At 40.8% G+C, this 16,643-nt stretch overlaps 1 protein-coding gene and 1 long non-coding RNA gene across 8 annotated transcripts in view; one reads left to right on the forward strand and one right to left on the reverse strand.

Moving 5' to 3' along the window:
- PIK3CB (phosphatidylinositol-4,5-bisphosphate 3-kinase catalytic subunit beta) overlaps positions 1 to 8,358 on the forward strand; it is a 112,451-nt gene extending 104,093 nt beyond the window's left edge. For all 7 annotated transcript variants that reach the window (XM_081006876.1, XM_081006877.1, XM_081006875.1 and 4 more), the window contains 5 exons: positions 962 to 1,129; positions 2,710 to 2,833; positions 4,163 to 4,308; positions 5,608 to 5,740; positions 6,883 to 8,358. In XM_081006876.1, the coding sequence (XP_080863002.1) occupies positions 962 to 1,129; positions 2,710 to 2,833; positions 4,163 to 4,308; positions 5,608 to 5,740; positions 6,883 to 7,020 (709 nt within the window). In that variant the 3' untranslated portion in view covers positions 7,021 to 8,358. The remainder of the gene's footprint in view (positions 1 to 961; positions 1,130 to 2,709; positions 2,834 to 4,162; positions 4,309 to 5,607; positions 5,741 to 6,882) is intronic.
- Positions 8,359 to 14,006: 5,648 nt separating this feature from the next.
- On the reverse strand, positions 14,007 to 16,355 carry LOC308476719. Its single transcript, XR_013986071.1, has 3 exons — positions 16,312 to 16,355; positions 16,079 to 16,211; positions 14,007 to 14,121 (listed from the first exon to the last, which is right to left on the reverse strand). It is a non-coding gene; the product is annotated as an uncharacterized lncRNA (long non-coding RNA).
- Between the last annotated feature and the right edge of the window lie 288 nt (positions 16,356 to 16,643).

Raw genomic sequence — 16,643 nt, forward strand, 5'->3', positions numbered from 1 at the left:
GTCATTGGTTTTAAACACATTGAACTGAACTTTGGCTTTGGTGGGAATGTTCTTCAAAAGGAATGTTTACAATCTGTAAAAGGTTGTTGTTTATTTGAAAATCAAGCTGAGATCGAGCTTTTATCCATTTAATTCTCTTATAATGTTCTAATCCTCCACAAAAGTTTCATTATATATCCTACTCTGTAGGTAATTGGTTTCTTAAAAAATCTTCCTTCCACTTCAGGCAATTCTGCCATCCTTTATTCTGTCCCTTTAACAGAAAATCAAATTTATACCACAAATCCCAAACAAAAATCCATTTCAGTGCCATTCACAACATGAAACTATCCAGCCCCTAAAGCCTGAAGAACTTCTTCATTCAACTGCCCCATCCTGTGTATCCATTTTTCAGAATACAGATGCTTTATTCTTCCACAATTGTGTTCCTTGCTAAAGTAAGTAGCCTCATCTCATGAAGCTCCCCAAATGACTCTCCATGTGGCTGGTACACCAAAAGCAATTTAATGCCTTTTAAGTACAAAGTGTGACTGATTTTAAATTGCCAAGATCCACTTGTCAGTTGTGAATGGGACACATATATTTAAGTGACTGAATTTCCTTACAAAATCAATAAGGGTTAGGCTCTTGCTTCTGCGTTCACTGTAAAGAGTCTCTTTTGTGCTGGTCTGCATGCTTCTTTCTTCTTCCACCTAGTCCGTTATGCCAACATACCATTGTAGCAGCTTGGAAGGAATAAATAAAAGAAATAGCACCATCTGTTGTCAGAATATTAGAACTTCAAGACTATGATTTTTCTCCCTCTGCTTTGAAATGCTAGAACTTGGACAACATGTTGTGTTGAGTTTCTAATAGTTGTTTTATTTTTTAACCCAGTCCTTCAAATTAACCTATACATTTGTCCCGAGAAATTGTTTTAAGCATGTTTCTGATTTGTTTATGATTTCTCCATTTTCCTCAGAATATTACCTTATGGATGTTTAGCAACAGGAGATCATTCTGGCTTAATTGAGGTTGTTTCTACTTCTGAGACAATTGCAGACATTCAGCTAAATAGTAGTAATGTTGCTGCTGCTGCTGCATTCAACAAAGATGCTCTCTTAAATTGGCTTAAAGAATACAATTCCGGGTAAGCTGTAATTTATTTATTTTTTATGATATTGGATTTTTTGTAAAATATTGACATCTCACAGTTCACACGAATGACCTTTACAGTGTATTAGAGGTGAGCTATCACAATTTGCATGTTGGTGGTGGGATCTAACTGTTAGCACAGGCCTTGAGTACTTTCTCTAAGAAGCATATTGCAAAACAAGATATTTAACAGAAGCCATAAACTAATGCAAGTTAGTGAATGGAATTAAATTCAGCTGAACTGAATTACTAAGGGTGATTTAACTTATATAAATTAAAGCTGGAAACACCCTCCCTCTCTGACTTTCTTCTTTTTCTTTTCTGCTAATTAAAAAACAGCACCTCTCTGACATTATCTCCCAGGAAAATAAATCCCAAAAGATCCTCATTGTGTCAGGCTTTGTGGAACTCCTGACTTCCACCCTTGTGGAACTTTTCAACACATCCAAAATTCCATGTTGGAATCTGGTCTATCAGGCATAAAGGATGCTCTGATCTTTCATGACATCCAGGGAGGGAGAGAGAGATCATTTCCACCTGTATATTGTTCACCTAAAATTGTAATCAAAACCAACATTCTTCAGTAACGCTCCCCTTGAGAAATTCCTCCCCTCACCCATCCCTTTTATTAAATGGATGGCTTTGTTTGTTCTTCCTGGGATTCAGATTCAGTCAAAAGCAAGAGAGTAGTAGCCATGGTCCTGTCCACTAGGTCTATTTTGCTTTCCTTAGATTTTTTTTTTTTTTAGAATTTATTTTAGTCATAGTTAACTGACACAAGGCACAGATGCCATATATTGCAGTGGGGTTTTGTGGTGCACCTGAACTTCCCCTCCCTTTTCTTTCCCTGCTCACCCTCCCACAGGCCTCCTAAATCAGCCCTCTGGAACAGATTTGGGAGGGAGTGTGGGAAACAGAGTGGGGTGGAAGCTCTATGGCATGAATGGAAATCCTTGCACCAACAGAACTCAGAACATTAGATACCACCCATAGTTTCCAAAAAGATTGGCCACTGATGCTTTAAGTGTCTCCTGTCACCGTTCCTTTCAGTGTCCTTGCTTAAAGCTGCAGTCAGTCTTTTCAAGCCAGGCAGTCATTCAGATCCTGAGATCCAGTTTAACTGATCCTCAGCACTGTGTTTCTGAGCAGAGTTTTGAAAGTTGCAGGCAATAATTGTGAGAGGCGTGTTCTGTATTGTCAGCAAGGTGCTTGATGCGTTACCATTGCCAAACAATGAACATATTGCCTGTTCATTGTATGTTTTCACAGTAAATCTCATAAAGGACAAGCGTAGCTCTCTACAGTGTTCTTTCTGTGAATTAAATTTGCACAGCAATTTCACATATTGGAAGGCCCCCGTACAAACACAGCTCACAATGTTTCATTATCTGGTTATATTCAAAGAGACTCTAAGGTAGATTTTGTGTTTGCCTTCTATCTAGGAAGATGCTTACCTGATGCTGTGCAAGGGGCAATTCAGGATATGCCAGTTTCTCTTCTTTAATTTTAAGCAGCATGGATTTGAACAAAATGCATTAATATACCAATAAAATCCATTTTTTCTTTTCAATTCAGAGATGATTTGGATCGAGCCATTGAGACATTTACTCTATCTTGCGCTGGCTACTGTGTAGCTACTTACGTGCTGGGCATAGGAGACAGACATAGTGACAATATTATGGTCAGGAAGAATGGCCAGGTAAGGTCGTGGTAGGCAAACAACGCAGTACATAATCTTCTTGGGGAAATGTTTTGCTTGGAACCTACTGTATTGTATTGATTTTATTTATATATATTTATATTTTATTTATATACCCTTTGTCCCTCCTATAAATAAAACTGCTAGCACAGTTGCAAATCTAAGCTGGGTCCAGTATGGTTTCATATTGGATGGAGGACCGCATGTTGGAATTTCTGCCTTGCAAGGGGGTTGGACTTGATAACCCTCGGGGTCACTTCCAGCTCTACAGTTCTATGATTTTACGATTCATCACAAGCAAATCACACAAGCGGGTCACATTAAATTAAAAACAATACAGAAATCAGTAAAGCAATAAAATCCAAATTGCTTCAGTTGCTTCTTATGAAAATACCACATAGTTTGCTTATCTCAACTGCCATCTCCTCCAGAAGCAAGGAGGAAGACAAGGATTTTTAGCTGGTGGCAAAAGCTGAACTATCAGCCGCACATTGGAGGGGAAGAGCATTACACAGCTGGGCTCTATCCCAAACTAAAGCACGTGGGGCTTCACTCAGTGATGGAGCAACAATGCTACTTTCAAAGTGTAAAAGGTAAAGGTAGTACCCTTCTAAATCATGTAAAGGTAAAGGGACCCCTGACCATTAGGTCCAGTCGCGGACGACTCTGGGGTGGTGGTCTCATCTCCCTTTACTGGCCGAGGGAGCCAGCGTACAACTTCTGGGTCATGTGGCCAGCATGACTAAGTCGCTTCTGGTGAACCAGAGCAGCACACAGAAATGCTGTTTACCTTCCTGCCAGAGCGGTACCTATTTATCTACTTGCACTTTGGCGTGCTTTCGAACTGCTAGGTGGGCAGGAGCTGAGACCGAACAATGGGAGCTCACCCTGTCGAGAGGATTTGAACCGCCGACCTTCTGATCGGCAAGCCCTAGGCTCTGTGGTTTAACCCACAGCGCCACCCATGTCTAAATCATGTACCATTCTATAAATACTAAGAACCACTTTCTACATGGTGTTTTCCTACACAGGTATTAAATGTAAAAAATAACTTCATGTTTGGGGACTATGAAACCTGCTCTGTTTTGCATTTCATTAATATGTGACGGTGGCTTCTGCCTAGGGCCATATGTCTGGTGCTGTGCTGATTTACTTGCTAATAAAGTAACTTTTAAGTCACAAACCATTTCTGAGCATTGGGGCTAGAAGAAAAATTATTCATGTTGTATTTTGGAGAAAATGCATGTAATAATGCTTTAACAATTAGAGCAACAGAATTATGAAATTGTTGATTTATTCACTAACTTCTCTTCCTATTCCTTTTCGCAGCTCTTTCACATAGATTTTGGCCATATTCTTGGAAACTTCAAATCCAAATTTGGAATTAAAAGGGAGCGAGTGCCTTTCATCCTTACCTATGATTTTATACATGTCATTCAGCAGGGGAAAACTGGAAACACTGAAAAGTTTGGCCGGTGAGTCCTTAATTCTCAAAATAATTTCCTAAGATATCATAGTGGACCACAAAATGAAGTCATCAAACAGTAAAATAAAAACAAAGCCATAATTATGAACAAAATCACACAATATAATCTCAGTGTTGAAACTGATATTTTGTTAAAGCAATTCATTCATTTCAGTGGGTCTGCTCTGAGTAAAATTTAGTGGACTACCACCTCTACAGTCACACAGCTTATCTCTTTTCACTTTCTGTTTCTCTGTCATAATATGATGTACACACAGTCTCACAGGTTACTTGTGTTCGCATGAAGGTTTTCTTTCATTCATTCTCCTTGTTGGAAAAAAAAGAAAATTTCCTACTATTTTTGTAAACCTCCCTGGGAAATATAATTGAAGGATGGTATAAAAGCACTTAAAAGGAATACATAACACTCCCATTGTATCAAGTCTAATTTCTTAATCTTCTTGTTAGTAGGCTAAAAAAAACTAGGCATAGTAAACACACTGGAGAATTTAATTTCGGAAGACATATTAAGGTACAAACACACTCAGAAACGTATGGAATTAAGTGTAAGAAATGGTATCTTTGGAATATGTATTCCTATTACTAGGGAGCAGTTTAGACACGTTTGCTTCCAATAACAGCATATCCACAATAATGTCCAGTTTTCTGATCCTCCTTCATTGAATCACCCCGATATGACTTTCCCTAAACCAAGTAACAGTTTCTGCCACAGTCAAGTCTTTCTTGAAGGGCCTTTACATTGCTGCTGCACCATAATCCATCGCAACCCTTTGCAAATCTTGCAAACTAGTTAACCTGGTACTTTCACGTGGGCTGCAATATGTGTGAATCCCTCTCTCCCTCCATCCATCCCTCCCTCTCCCTCTCCCCCTTCCTCTCCCTCCTGCATGCCATAGAACAACGCCCCATAAACCATACAGTCACCACCTGTTCCTTGGCTACATTAGTTTGCTTTGGCGCTGCAGTACAAATGACTATATTTGGCTTCCTTCCTTCTAGCAACTGGAGTTTTGCTGCTCTTGTATTTTCTGTTGCTATGCAGGAGGAAAAACAAGTGATTTGCAAGGGATCCCTTTTTTCACCTAAAGAGGGAACAACCCTTGGTTTGTCCACGTCAATTTGCAAGATGGGTGCAGGTGATGGGTTAGCAAGTTCATTTACCTCAGATAACAGCAATGAGTCAATCCTGTTCAAACAAATGTCTCTTGAACCAGATCAGGCTGCCTGGGGTCTGGCCTACTTTTTGTTGCCCTGCTTTACAGTATGTGTTTGTTTGTGCATGTTAAAGGTTCCGCCAATGTTGTGAAGAAGCGTACTTGATTCTGCGAAAACATGGAAACCTATTTATCACTCTCTTTGCACTGATGTTAACAGCTGGGCTTCCAGAGTTAACCTCTGTTAAAGACATCCAGTATCTAAAGGTAAAACTCTGATAGGCACCTTAGGTGATATTTGTGCTTTTTCCTAACCATGTTCAAAGTTCGTTCACTGTGATGCTCCTAATGTAACTGCTGTGGTCTTCCTCATATGCTGTGAACATAAAAAGCTGAGGTCGTTGGTCCCTCTAGCCTAGTTCTGTCTACTTCAAAGGACAGTGGCTATCCAAGACCTCAAACAACATGGTTTGTTTTCTTTCATCTGAATACTAGATAAGTCTATACTCCATAGCAGAGGTTTTCAACCTTTTTGAGTCCACGGCTCCCTTGACCTACTACATTCTTTCTGCGGCACCTCTGTGGGGTTTAGGAGCCCAGTTATGTCACCCCTTGCTTGCAGAGCTGACAGTTGCTCACCCCTTCATTGTGAAGGGTTCCCTCAGCCTCTTCTCTTCTCCCCTCTCCTTGGGAGTCCTCTGGGTAGCCACACCTGCTCTAAGGCCTTAACTGACAATTTTAGATTATATTTTAGTGATTAAGATTTAACTTATATATATTTTAACTGCTTCTTTATCTGTATTGTCCCTGTTATACCCAATTGCAAATTCAAATGTATCCCTGTCATGTTTTATTATTTCCCTGATATTGTATGTGAGCTGGAACTGGTCTGTGACCGAAATTAATAAATTCATTCATTCAGCCACAGCTGCTGCCCCTGATCTCTGAGCTGCCCCCGCTGCCCCAAAGAGAGGTGCCTTCTCACGCTGCCCCATAGGGGCCTGGGAAGCACCCCCTGCCCAGCCCCAGAGGCATCACTTTCCTGCAGAGCTTGTAGCTAGGGCTGCTGCAACAAACAGCTGTGCAAGCCTTTGGGAGGCAGAGATAGAGAGGGCATTAGAGGAGAGAAGGAAAGAGGTACAGAGGCCAGTGTTGCCTGTGGCACCCTAGGGTACCACAGCACACTGGTTGAAAACCACTGCTATTTAGTCCTCAAATTGGGCAGATTTATTTTTGTATCAGACTGAAGAAACAATACTGTTCATAGAGTATAAGAATCATATTCTTACTGTGTGCAGCAAAACAGTGGCAGTTTGCCATGGAATAACAGTATTGGCAAGTAAAGAAATCTCTAGGGTTGGGTATTCAAGGCAAATAGCAATCTTCTTAATGCTACATTTTGTTCTTAGGATTCCCTTGCCTTAGGAAAGAATGATGAAGAGGCACTAAAGCAATTTAAACAGAAATTTGACGAAGCGCTCAGAGAAAGCTGGACTACTAAAGTGAACTGGATGGCACACACGGTCCGGAAGGATTACCGATCCTAGGTGGTTCATGAATTTGCACTAAGCTTAATGTTACCCTGACAATAAAGTATTAAAAGGGAAACAACAGACCCTTTCTCAAAACAGACCCAAGGAAATTGCCTGAACGATTCCTGATTTTATTTTGCACTCTGCTTTGGAATGCTTCAACAAGATTCGGGATTTTGTAACATTAGCAGATTCCTCAATCGCTTCTGCTGACTTTGCACGCTGAAAGCTACCACTAAGCTTTTATATTATTATTATTATTTTGATACATTGAGAAGCTGTAAATATTTGAGATTTTTTATGTTTGGACAGTGTTCTCTAACTTGGTCTAGATGGGTAGAGACTTTTTGAAGATCTGATTGCTAAACGGCATCAGAGATGTTTCTGATGTCTTTAATTCTGCTGCAACTGAACATTGTTGTGTGTATATATACTTTTTTTTCTGGCACAAACATATTTGTTCTGCTGTAAATAACTGCCAGATCATTCATTGTACAGCAGGGTGCTGCTTTGTTGTCTTGAACTACTGCCAGAAGAAGAGAGGTTTCTACATTTAATAATGAAAAGAAAAATATTTAAAGAGACTCTTTTGCCCCAAGTGCTCTGTGTTGATATAAATGTATTGGAATGTATGTAGAGCATATATGTTTGGGACAACCTTTTGCTCTTGGAAATTCCACCTCAACGTTTACTGCCTTTTTGAATTTTATTGAACATTCAGCGAAGGCCTGCAACATCTAAGCTTTTGAAGACACTTCAATAAAGAGTTTGTCACTGGAAAACCAACAGGCCACCCATAACAGCGATATTATCTGCACACATTTGTGTAAATCACAAAACGGAAAGCATTAAGCATCATAGTCAGGTTTTGTATATGCAGCTCAAACTAAGGGAAGTATATGTTCAAAACCAAGAGATTGTGATTTTTAAAAATGCTATATTATAGCATTTTTAAACAGTAATCCTGAAGGGAGTCGCACCTGATCTTTACTACTTAAATGCCTGCAGCACTGTTTGTTTTGTCAAGGAAGTTTGTATTTTGCCTAAGTTGATACATGGGAGAAACTGGATTTATTTTAATTTATCCAATGAGGTACCATACGTTAAGGTGCTTATAACAGAAGAGTAATTCAAGTTAAAAGTGCAATAGGAACTGCTTGTTTAAAGATGTAAACATAAAATGTTTTGAAACAGTGGCGAGGTGGACTTCTAACTACTGCTTACTCGCCAAAGAACATTGGTAGTTCTTAACTTTGGTGATGATTGAATGAAAGTAATTATATATAAAGTTGTCTTTGAATCAGAACAATGATTTTAAATAGGAATTGCATTAAAGTCTATTTTACTTTGTCAGATGTGTTTGTGTTTCTCTAAAGTATACTATATTCAGTTGGATAGAGTTCTGTGTTAATATTAAGCTGCAATCATGTTGGGGATTCACAATTTGTGAATATGCTAAGAGGCCAAAGCTTAATGAGGAATATGTCATAAATGTGAAATTACAATAATCATGCACAAGTGTGTGAGCATACACACAGTAGCACTGAGAAGCTTTCAATTACTCTTTCCATGATGTAAAATTTCATTTATTTCAGTATTGTCATTTACTATACTGTATCATCAATCTGGAATCCAGCTGCTTAATTATTCCCATGTTTGTGTTTCAATGGGAGATCCAGCTTGTATTCTGGTGCCTATAACAGTGAAACATCCCATCTAAGTGGCATGAAGCTATCTATCTACCATCTGTCTGTCTGTCTGTCTATCTATCTATCTATATCTATCTTCCACCTTTTCTCCAAGCATGGTGCACATGGTTCTCAATTTTATCCTCACTAATAACCCAGTGAGATGTTAGGTTGAGAGTGTGTGTGGCTACACCTAGGTCACCCAGTAAACTTTGTGGGTGGGTATTTGAACCCTGGTCTCAGCACTCTAACCACTACACGACACATACCCTGTGCATCAGATATAGTGCTTTTCAGGCAGATTGGACAGTTTCAGTTTTATATGTAATTCTAAGAGGTGCACCTCACACCAGGTGTGCCTAACCTGTGGCTCTCCAGCTGTTGCTGGACTCCCAACTGCATGACCAGTTGTCAGGGGTGATGGGAGTTTGTAGTCTAGAAAGGTTAACCATCCCCTGCCCTATACTCTTCAGATTTGATTTTGGTGGTGAGGCCCAGCTCCATTTTTCCTGCTAGTAATTTCTCTGTGTTTATATCCTTTGGGCATAAAAATTTCAAGTCTTCTATTACTCCTCCAAAAATCAGACTTGCCAAATCTCCAACAGAATAAAGGGTCCCCCTATTAATGATGCCATTTTTATATGTGGCACTATGTTCTCTCCCCCCTTTTCATGCATTGTTTTTATACCTGTTAAGGCTGTTGGAAGAGTGTTGTGATTTTTCTTTGCAATAGAAACCAATGAAAAACAAATGAATACCTAATTACTTTTCATTTATAATTTATTCACTTGAATTCCCATTAGTTTTTCTAACAAACAAGTGGGGCTCAATAGTTTCATTTAGTTGTTCAAATGAATGCACTTCCCTTTTGTCATAAAACGCCTGTGATCACAGTTTTCTTCTGAATCCTGTCCCTCGTTTACCTTCAAAGCCAATGATAACCCTTACACTGCGGTGCCTCCAAAGAACTGTGAGTGAAAGAGAAACAGATGCTAACACTGTGTGCAAACCCTGGCAAGAGTTGTACATCAGTTCTTGTGCTTTTGCTGGCTGAAGATGTCACACAAGCACATTTTTGCATTCAGTTTCACTGTTGCCATGCAGCACTTTAGCATGAGGTATCAAACAGTTCTGCTACAGGTGGAAAGTCATTGCTGGGATCTATTGCACATAAGGGAGGCATTACTATGGTCATTTACAGAAAGGTAACGCCCTTCTGTTCTGCTGCAGCCCCACTCCCACCTTCACTGGAGCTAAGACCCATGTGCCTTGGGGGGGGGGGAGGGAGAAACGAGGAAGGCTGGGAATCACCAGTTCCTGAAGACACCATCAATAGAAAGATCTGTTAGGAGCACCACCACCACCTTCTTTCCTGAGGCATCTTCACATAGACCTTTGGGTTCCTGAGGGAAGACGGAAGTGAGGAAGCCTAGGCCCACGGAGCTTGTGGCATCTGCTCCTGAAGTTAGACTGATAACATTTATTACCATTTGTGTTGAGGTTCTAAGTTTTGAGGCACCTTGGGTGCCTTGGCAGAAAGATGGTACATAAATAAGAGAGAGTGCTGTTTTGCTGAATGCATATCCTAGTAAGGAGTTGAACATACAACATGCTGGCATGGAGAAGGCCTAGCTAGCAGATCTGAGGTGCCTGATTATCTTTTTCTGCCTCAGAATCAGGCACCTTATGAATACAATATTTAAAGCTTAGCCTTGCTCTCTTTATTACTAACCATATCTCCAGCTGAGATACTTGTAAAAATTAAGGCCACAATTTCCATCCTCTGTTCAGCCACTTGCACATCTAGCAGGCTACTCAGTTTTTCCCTGGCCCGTAGACCTTAATCCCATCAATGACAATTAGCTGGTATTCTCAGAAATAGATCAAATGCCAATTTACTTGATAGGTCACATCTCATGTTATTTCAGAAAGCAGGAGATGCCCCAGTATGATAGTGCCCTAGATTGTACAGAAGGAATTCATAGTGCAAGGTTTTCTGGTGCCAGTGTTATAGCAGCTCCAAGAGATGTAATGCTGAAATGGAAAGAATGTATATCCCTGGCCTGCCAACATTACCAAAGCAGTCCAGGAAAGAAGTCATGCTGCTGTGGTTTCTGTGCTGCTGAGGTAATATTGGAAGATACTGTCAAGGGCTTTGGCTGCCGTTACTCTTGGATGGCTCTCCTATGCCGCTGCCTGTCCCAATAATTTGCTTCTTCAATGTGTGACTGGAAATGGCTTCAAATCAGAGAAGTCTCTGGTCTCATGGTAGTTCTGTGTTCAAACCCCACTCAGTATGGGAATGGTTCAGAATGCAAGCGACACCCGAGAAAACTTGTTTATTATTCTGCATGTAAAAGTTGTTATGGATTGGAGGAGGGATGTGTGTAGGGCTGGATGTTAGAGAGGGGTTGGCTTGAGATAGCCCTGTTGTCATGGTCAGACCATTTTCTGTGGAGCTTTAGTCTGAAAGAGTCAACTGCTCCCTGCAGGGGAAGGAGGATGAATTAAGATGGCCTGCTCACAGAGATTTGTAGTAACTGATGGTGAAATGAAGTGGTAGCTAGAGGCTTTTTAAATATTAAATACTTAGGTGAAGAAGGGATCCTTCCATCACTATCCTATTCCTCATAACACCTTTCGGCTAGGGAATACAGCTTGTGAATACATCCTAGAACTAGCCCATCTCCTTTATGGTATCACTTTAGGTATGCGCTGCTTAAAGAAAAATTCAGGTATTTCTTCTCCCTCTACCAGCTATTATGGATAATGCCGATTAGCAGCTGTTATCTATGATAACTGTGTGGCTCCTCCAAGCTGACAGACTCTGGGTAAAAACAGACCACTTTACCACATGGCTAACTTGGGAGTTTGCCTGCTGCTTACATGGGCGTTAAAATGTGCTAAAAGGAAAACAGATGACCTTGGCTGCCTTTGTGTTTGCTGTGGTTGTCATTGCTCCACCCCTAGTTACTGACTTGTTCTATTGCTATGGAATGAAGAGACATTTCTCTCCATGCCTTGCTGCAGTGTTTTATCACTACTTGCTGGTTCTCTGCCTTGGGAAGGTGATGGTTAATCCATTCTCACACTCTGAAAAGTTGATGCATAGTGATAGTGTTTCAAAGAGGTCAATAAAATATTCCCCCCTGTTTGGAGTTGATCTCAGGAATTACTTTTTTTTTTTTTTAGGTTGTGCTGCTGTTTAGCTCATGGCACCCATTACTGTGTGTAATTTTGCAGTTAATTCTCACACGTCCTCACAACTCCTCATTGCACAACACACAGCGATAACAGTACCTTCCATGATCACAGAATCTCTCAAACAACGATGATCTGACCATCTTATTATGGGATAGGCCAAGATTCAACCCTTAGGCTTTTATTCCCCTCTACCCATTGTTTTCCAGTAAGAAACAGCAACTTTTCTTAGCCTGCAGTGGTGAAAGTCTGAGATATATTTGAAAAAGAACTTCTCTGAAAACACAGCAGATATTTTGGAGAACTGCCAAAAGCCCAACAGCTATTTAACTATTTTGGAATATATAAACATTTCTAGGAACAGAAATCTGAAATTCTGAAAAAATGGAGAAAAAGCAAAGAAGACGATGTTTCTTTAAAAGTAGCTCTTGCTGGGACATTGTAGCCCAGGAGAAAAGTTCCCCACTTTGATATCACCTGCTTTGGGTTATTAATACAAACAAGCCCTTTTCAAACATTCTTCCCTCACATGAATACAATTGCATGAAGGGAAGTTGAGGCACGTTTATTGGCTCTGCCCCACCTGCAACATTCTCTGCACCCCATCCATGTGGGGTGGGTGGGGAAGAGCTCTGAAGGGGAGGGATCCTGCTCTAGAGATGTGGGCTCCCCACATGATTTAAATTGTGTCCCATGGTAGGGGAAAGAGAGCGAGCGAGCAAGGATGCAGAGCCAGGTCAGCCAAACACAGCTCTAACTTCTGAAAGGGAATACAATCAATTTACCAAGTGGTTATTGTGGGATCCTCTTCCCACTTCATAAGGACCCTAGGTTTTAGCCAACAGTAGGTTGTTAGTGGGGTGCAGAGTCACACCCCAGGAAGCTGACATATACCAGGTCGGACAATGGGTCCATCTAGCTCAGTATTGTTTCCACAGACTGGAAGCTAATCTCCAGGGTTTTAGGGGATATTGCCAGTCCTGCCTGGGCATACCAAGGATTGAACCTAGAACCTTCTGCATACAAGGCAAATGCTCTAACACCAGTAACCTTTCCTCAGTGCAGACTATGCAAATCTGTGGTCAAAACCAAACCTTAACATTGGGTAGCTGTTTGGCTAAATTGGATCTATGGCTCCCATGACAAGATGTGAAAGAAAAATAAGGGGGTGGGGGACACCCCCTCAAAATGACTAGTGAACTTCCAGAAGCCATTGACCTAAAATGGATCTCTGGACTTACCCAGAAAGGCCATTTTATTTCCAGGTGTCCAGACAATGGCTCCTTGTTTTGTGAATCCAGCTATGAAAAAGCTTGCTGCATTAGCACCTGTAACCACATAAGCAAGCCGAAACTTTCGGGTGCTGAGACGAGTTTGCTCATTTTCTGTTCCACTGTGGCTAGAGATGGCAAGTCTCCAGAACAACTCCTGGTTGTCTGGATTCACCCAGAGAATGCCCTTGTCCAGTGGCTTTTAATTAGTCCCAGTATTTCTGTACAACCCACATACAAACACTGTTTAAAACTTCAATAAAACTTTAATATACTAGAACATCAACGAACATTTTTCTGATAACAGGTCCTAGATCAGACAATATATTTTACTGAGCTAGCCCGATTTGCTAAGATCTGCATCAATGCAACCCTATTCTTTTCTCAATTGAGAAGTGAAATCAATTACTGTATGTTTCATGCAGCAGAAGGAATACAGCTTCCTGTGCTTTGTTGGCGATTTCACATACTAATCTCGCACACAAACTCAACAATGTGCACACTACTGAGCCATTTGAAAAGAATCGATCTGGCTATTGAATGCCTGCTATGCAGGGCAAGGAAATTTCTTCACTTTGTCTCTACAAAGTCAGGACAGAGAGAGTCGCAGTAGAGATTCGGTTTCCAATGTAGCCAGGCTACAAGACCTGCCAGGAGAGAAGGACGGTCCTGCACAGTGCTTACATACATGGTGGTCTTGGGGAAATTCAGAATCCAAGCAGCAAAATGAGTGCCTTCCTCTGTCATAGTGATCCAGCAAACTGTGAGCAATGAAGCTGCTTTCAGTATGTAGCATGTTGCACACCCTGCAGACGACAATTTCGCATTTGGGGCACATTTTCCCAGAGTGAGCCTTCCCCAAGGAACACATCTCCTTCTGGGCTTTCAGCTGCATGGACTCTTTTCTTTGCACACCTCTCTTCTTGTCTTCAAGGTGCCCATTATTTTCCTGAGGACTAAAAAGCCAAGACAAAATAGTAATCTGAACAGTCAGTGGCAGCTACCATTTTCCAAAGTGCATCAGGGCAAAGGGCCTTCTCGTTGGTGGCGCCCGCCCTGTGGAATGCCCTCCCATCAGATGTCAAGGAAATAAACAGCTATCTGACTTTTAGAAGGCATCTGAAGGCAGCTCTGTTTAGGGAAGTTTTTAATGTTTGATAGTTTATTGTGCTTTTAATTCTGTTGGGACTCGGAGCCGCCCAGAGTAGCTGGGCATAAATAAATTTACTATTATTATTATTATTATTATCATTATTACTTTTCACTGCATGTATGACGAATCATAGAATTTTAGAGCTGCATAGCAGAAGGAGGCATCACACTGGTGAACTACCAAAAAAAAAAGGAATCAAGCCATTTGAGTATTTTTTTGAAGATTTAAAGGAATTTATTACCTCCTCAGCCTAATATCCTGCCACCAAAGCAGGAGGGCCCTGGGAGGGATAGGCCCTGGGTTTGCCTTGTGGTGATCCAGCAACTGACAAGTCACTCAGCCAATCAAGAGAGAGAGGGGAATTTAAGTTAATAATCAGCTGGGACTATCAAAGAGTGCAGTCAGGGATTATCTATGGGTGAGACAGGAACCTGGGATTGCAGACAGGGTGGGCAACTGGAATCTCTGGCTATCTGAGTGGACTCAGGTAGGGCATATCTGTCAGTGGGAACAGATTCTAACTAGCTGAGGGGAAGTTTAGGATTCTAGAAGGGACTGGGTAGTGTAAGACAATAACCATCCTAGAAAGAAATTATCTTTCCAAAGTCAGGTTTAAAATATGAAGTTAAGCACAATCTTAAATATCTCTGTAAAGAGTGTTTGTATGAAACAAAGTGTTGTGCCTTACAAAAGTAACCAGTAAGCTATACAGTTTGGTTTACACAAGCCTACCCAGATATCTAGAATGATGTGTTTTTAGTTTTTACGGGTTTAAATTTTGTGAATGTTTTAAATAGTTGTATTAATAGTTTTTACCAATAATTCTATTGTTATATTCTGTTTGTAAACCAAGCATATTTTTGTTACAATCAAGCATATTCTGTTTATTCCCCATTATTTCTATATATAATATTCTGGTCCAGAGTTTTCTTACCATTGCTCTTCCTTCGGTGCACAGCGCAAAAATCTACATTTTTCAGATTACACATGAAAAAAACACAGTTGATCATAGTTCATGGGAAGGACAATGTGGAAGCAGATGGCTGTAAAACAATTATGGCTTTAAAGGTAATCAGCAGCACCTTGAACTGAGCCAATGAAGATGGCAATTTTGACTGGGGTTGCCAGCTGGTCAGCAGAGGGATGGCTGTACCTTCCCTTGTACCTTTAACAGCACCTTAATAAGCAAACAGCAGATAAACTTACAGCACTTCCAGATGAGCTGCTTATGAAGCATTCAGCTCAATTTGTTCACAGGGAGATTCAAGGACACTGGCTAGTTAACAAGCATTATTCCAATTTGCTTGCAGGTTAGATGAAGCCGCATCAAAGAAGTAATACCCCCCTCTTTCCAGTTCAATTCTCCCATCGCTTTCCTTATCACAAAACTTCCAGTATTTGGGGGAAGTGACTTTATTGTGCAAACCCTCTAATCAGCTGCAATCGTGCAAACCGAATTTGCCAATTACGTAGTAAATGAATCCCACTCGAAAATATCAACGGTCTGAAAGAACCCCAAGATGTTATTAATTGCTGGTGTCTGCATAGCAAGCTGCTGCTCAAGGCAATGGAGCCACCTGAAAATATGGCACTCTTTGATGTTGCCGCCCTTTGTCTGTCTCAGCTGTTTAGTTGATCAACCTTTTTTTGCCTTTCATGATTACTCAGTGTTCACAATGGCTAAGGTGTCCAATTTTAGTTCGACCCATACCATTTTTAATTTTCATTAGAAATAAAATATTAAAAAGAGAAACACTTACATCACATTCCGTGAAGGTCCAGAAAAGAGACTGAGTGTTGAAAGCCTCTTCTTCAAGAGATGCCCATCCTTTTTCCTGCAGTGTTTTGCATCACCGATACCCTCTTCCCTTCTTGACTTCTTGAAACTCCGGCCTGTCTCAATGGCAGAGCAGAATGCAAAAGTATGCTCTCTGATCATCATGTTTGCACATAAGGAGCCTACTCCCCAAGGGAGTCCAAGTTGCGTACTAACCTGCAGGCATCTTTGGAAAGCAGCGCGTCTCAGGCAATGAAAACTCCAGCTTCAGGGATCCCTAAGAAAGAAGAGATGGCCAGGTGTGCCTACTTCTTAACACAACACATCAGAAGCAGCAATGGTTGTAAAGTTTAAAAATTGCCTCTCTCCCTTTCCAAATAACCCTTACAAGAAGCAACAAGAGTCTCCCATGTATGCAGAGCATGGGAAGGAGAATTCAGTTCTTGTAATGAAGCAAGCACAAAGCCAGAAAGTGAACTGTTGCTCAGGGCGCTGCATATAAACAATTTCTTTCTCCTTTTGGTAAATCAACTGATTAGTCTTCATTT

The sequence above is a fragment of the Podarcis pityusensis genome (genome assembly GCF_964106645.2).
Source record: "Podarcis pityusensis genome assembly, chromosome: 5".
Taxonomy (NCBI): domain Eukaryota; kingdom Metazoa; phylum Chordata; class Lepidosauria; order Squamata; family Lacertidae; genus Podarcis; species Podarcis pityusensis.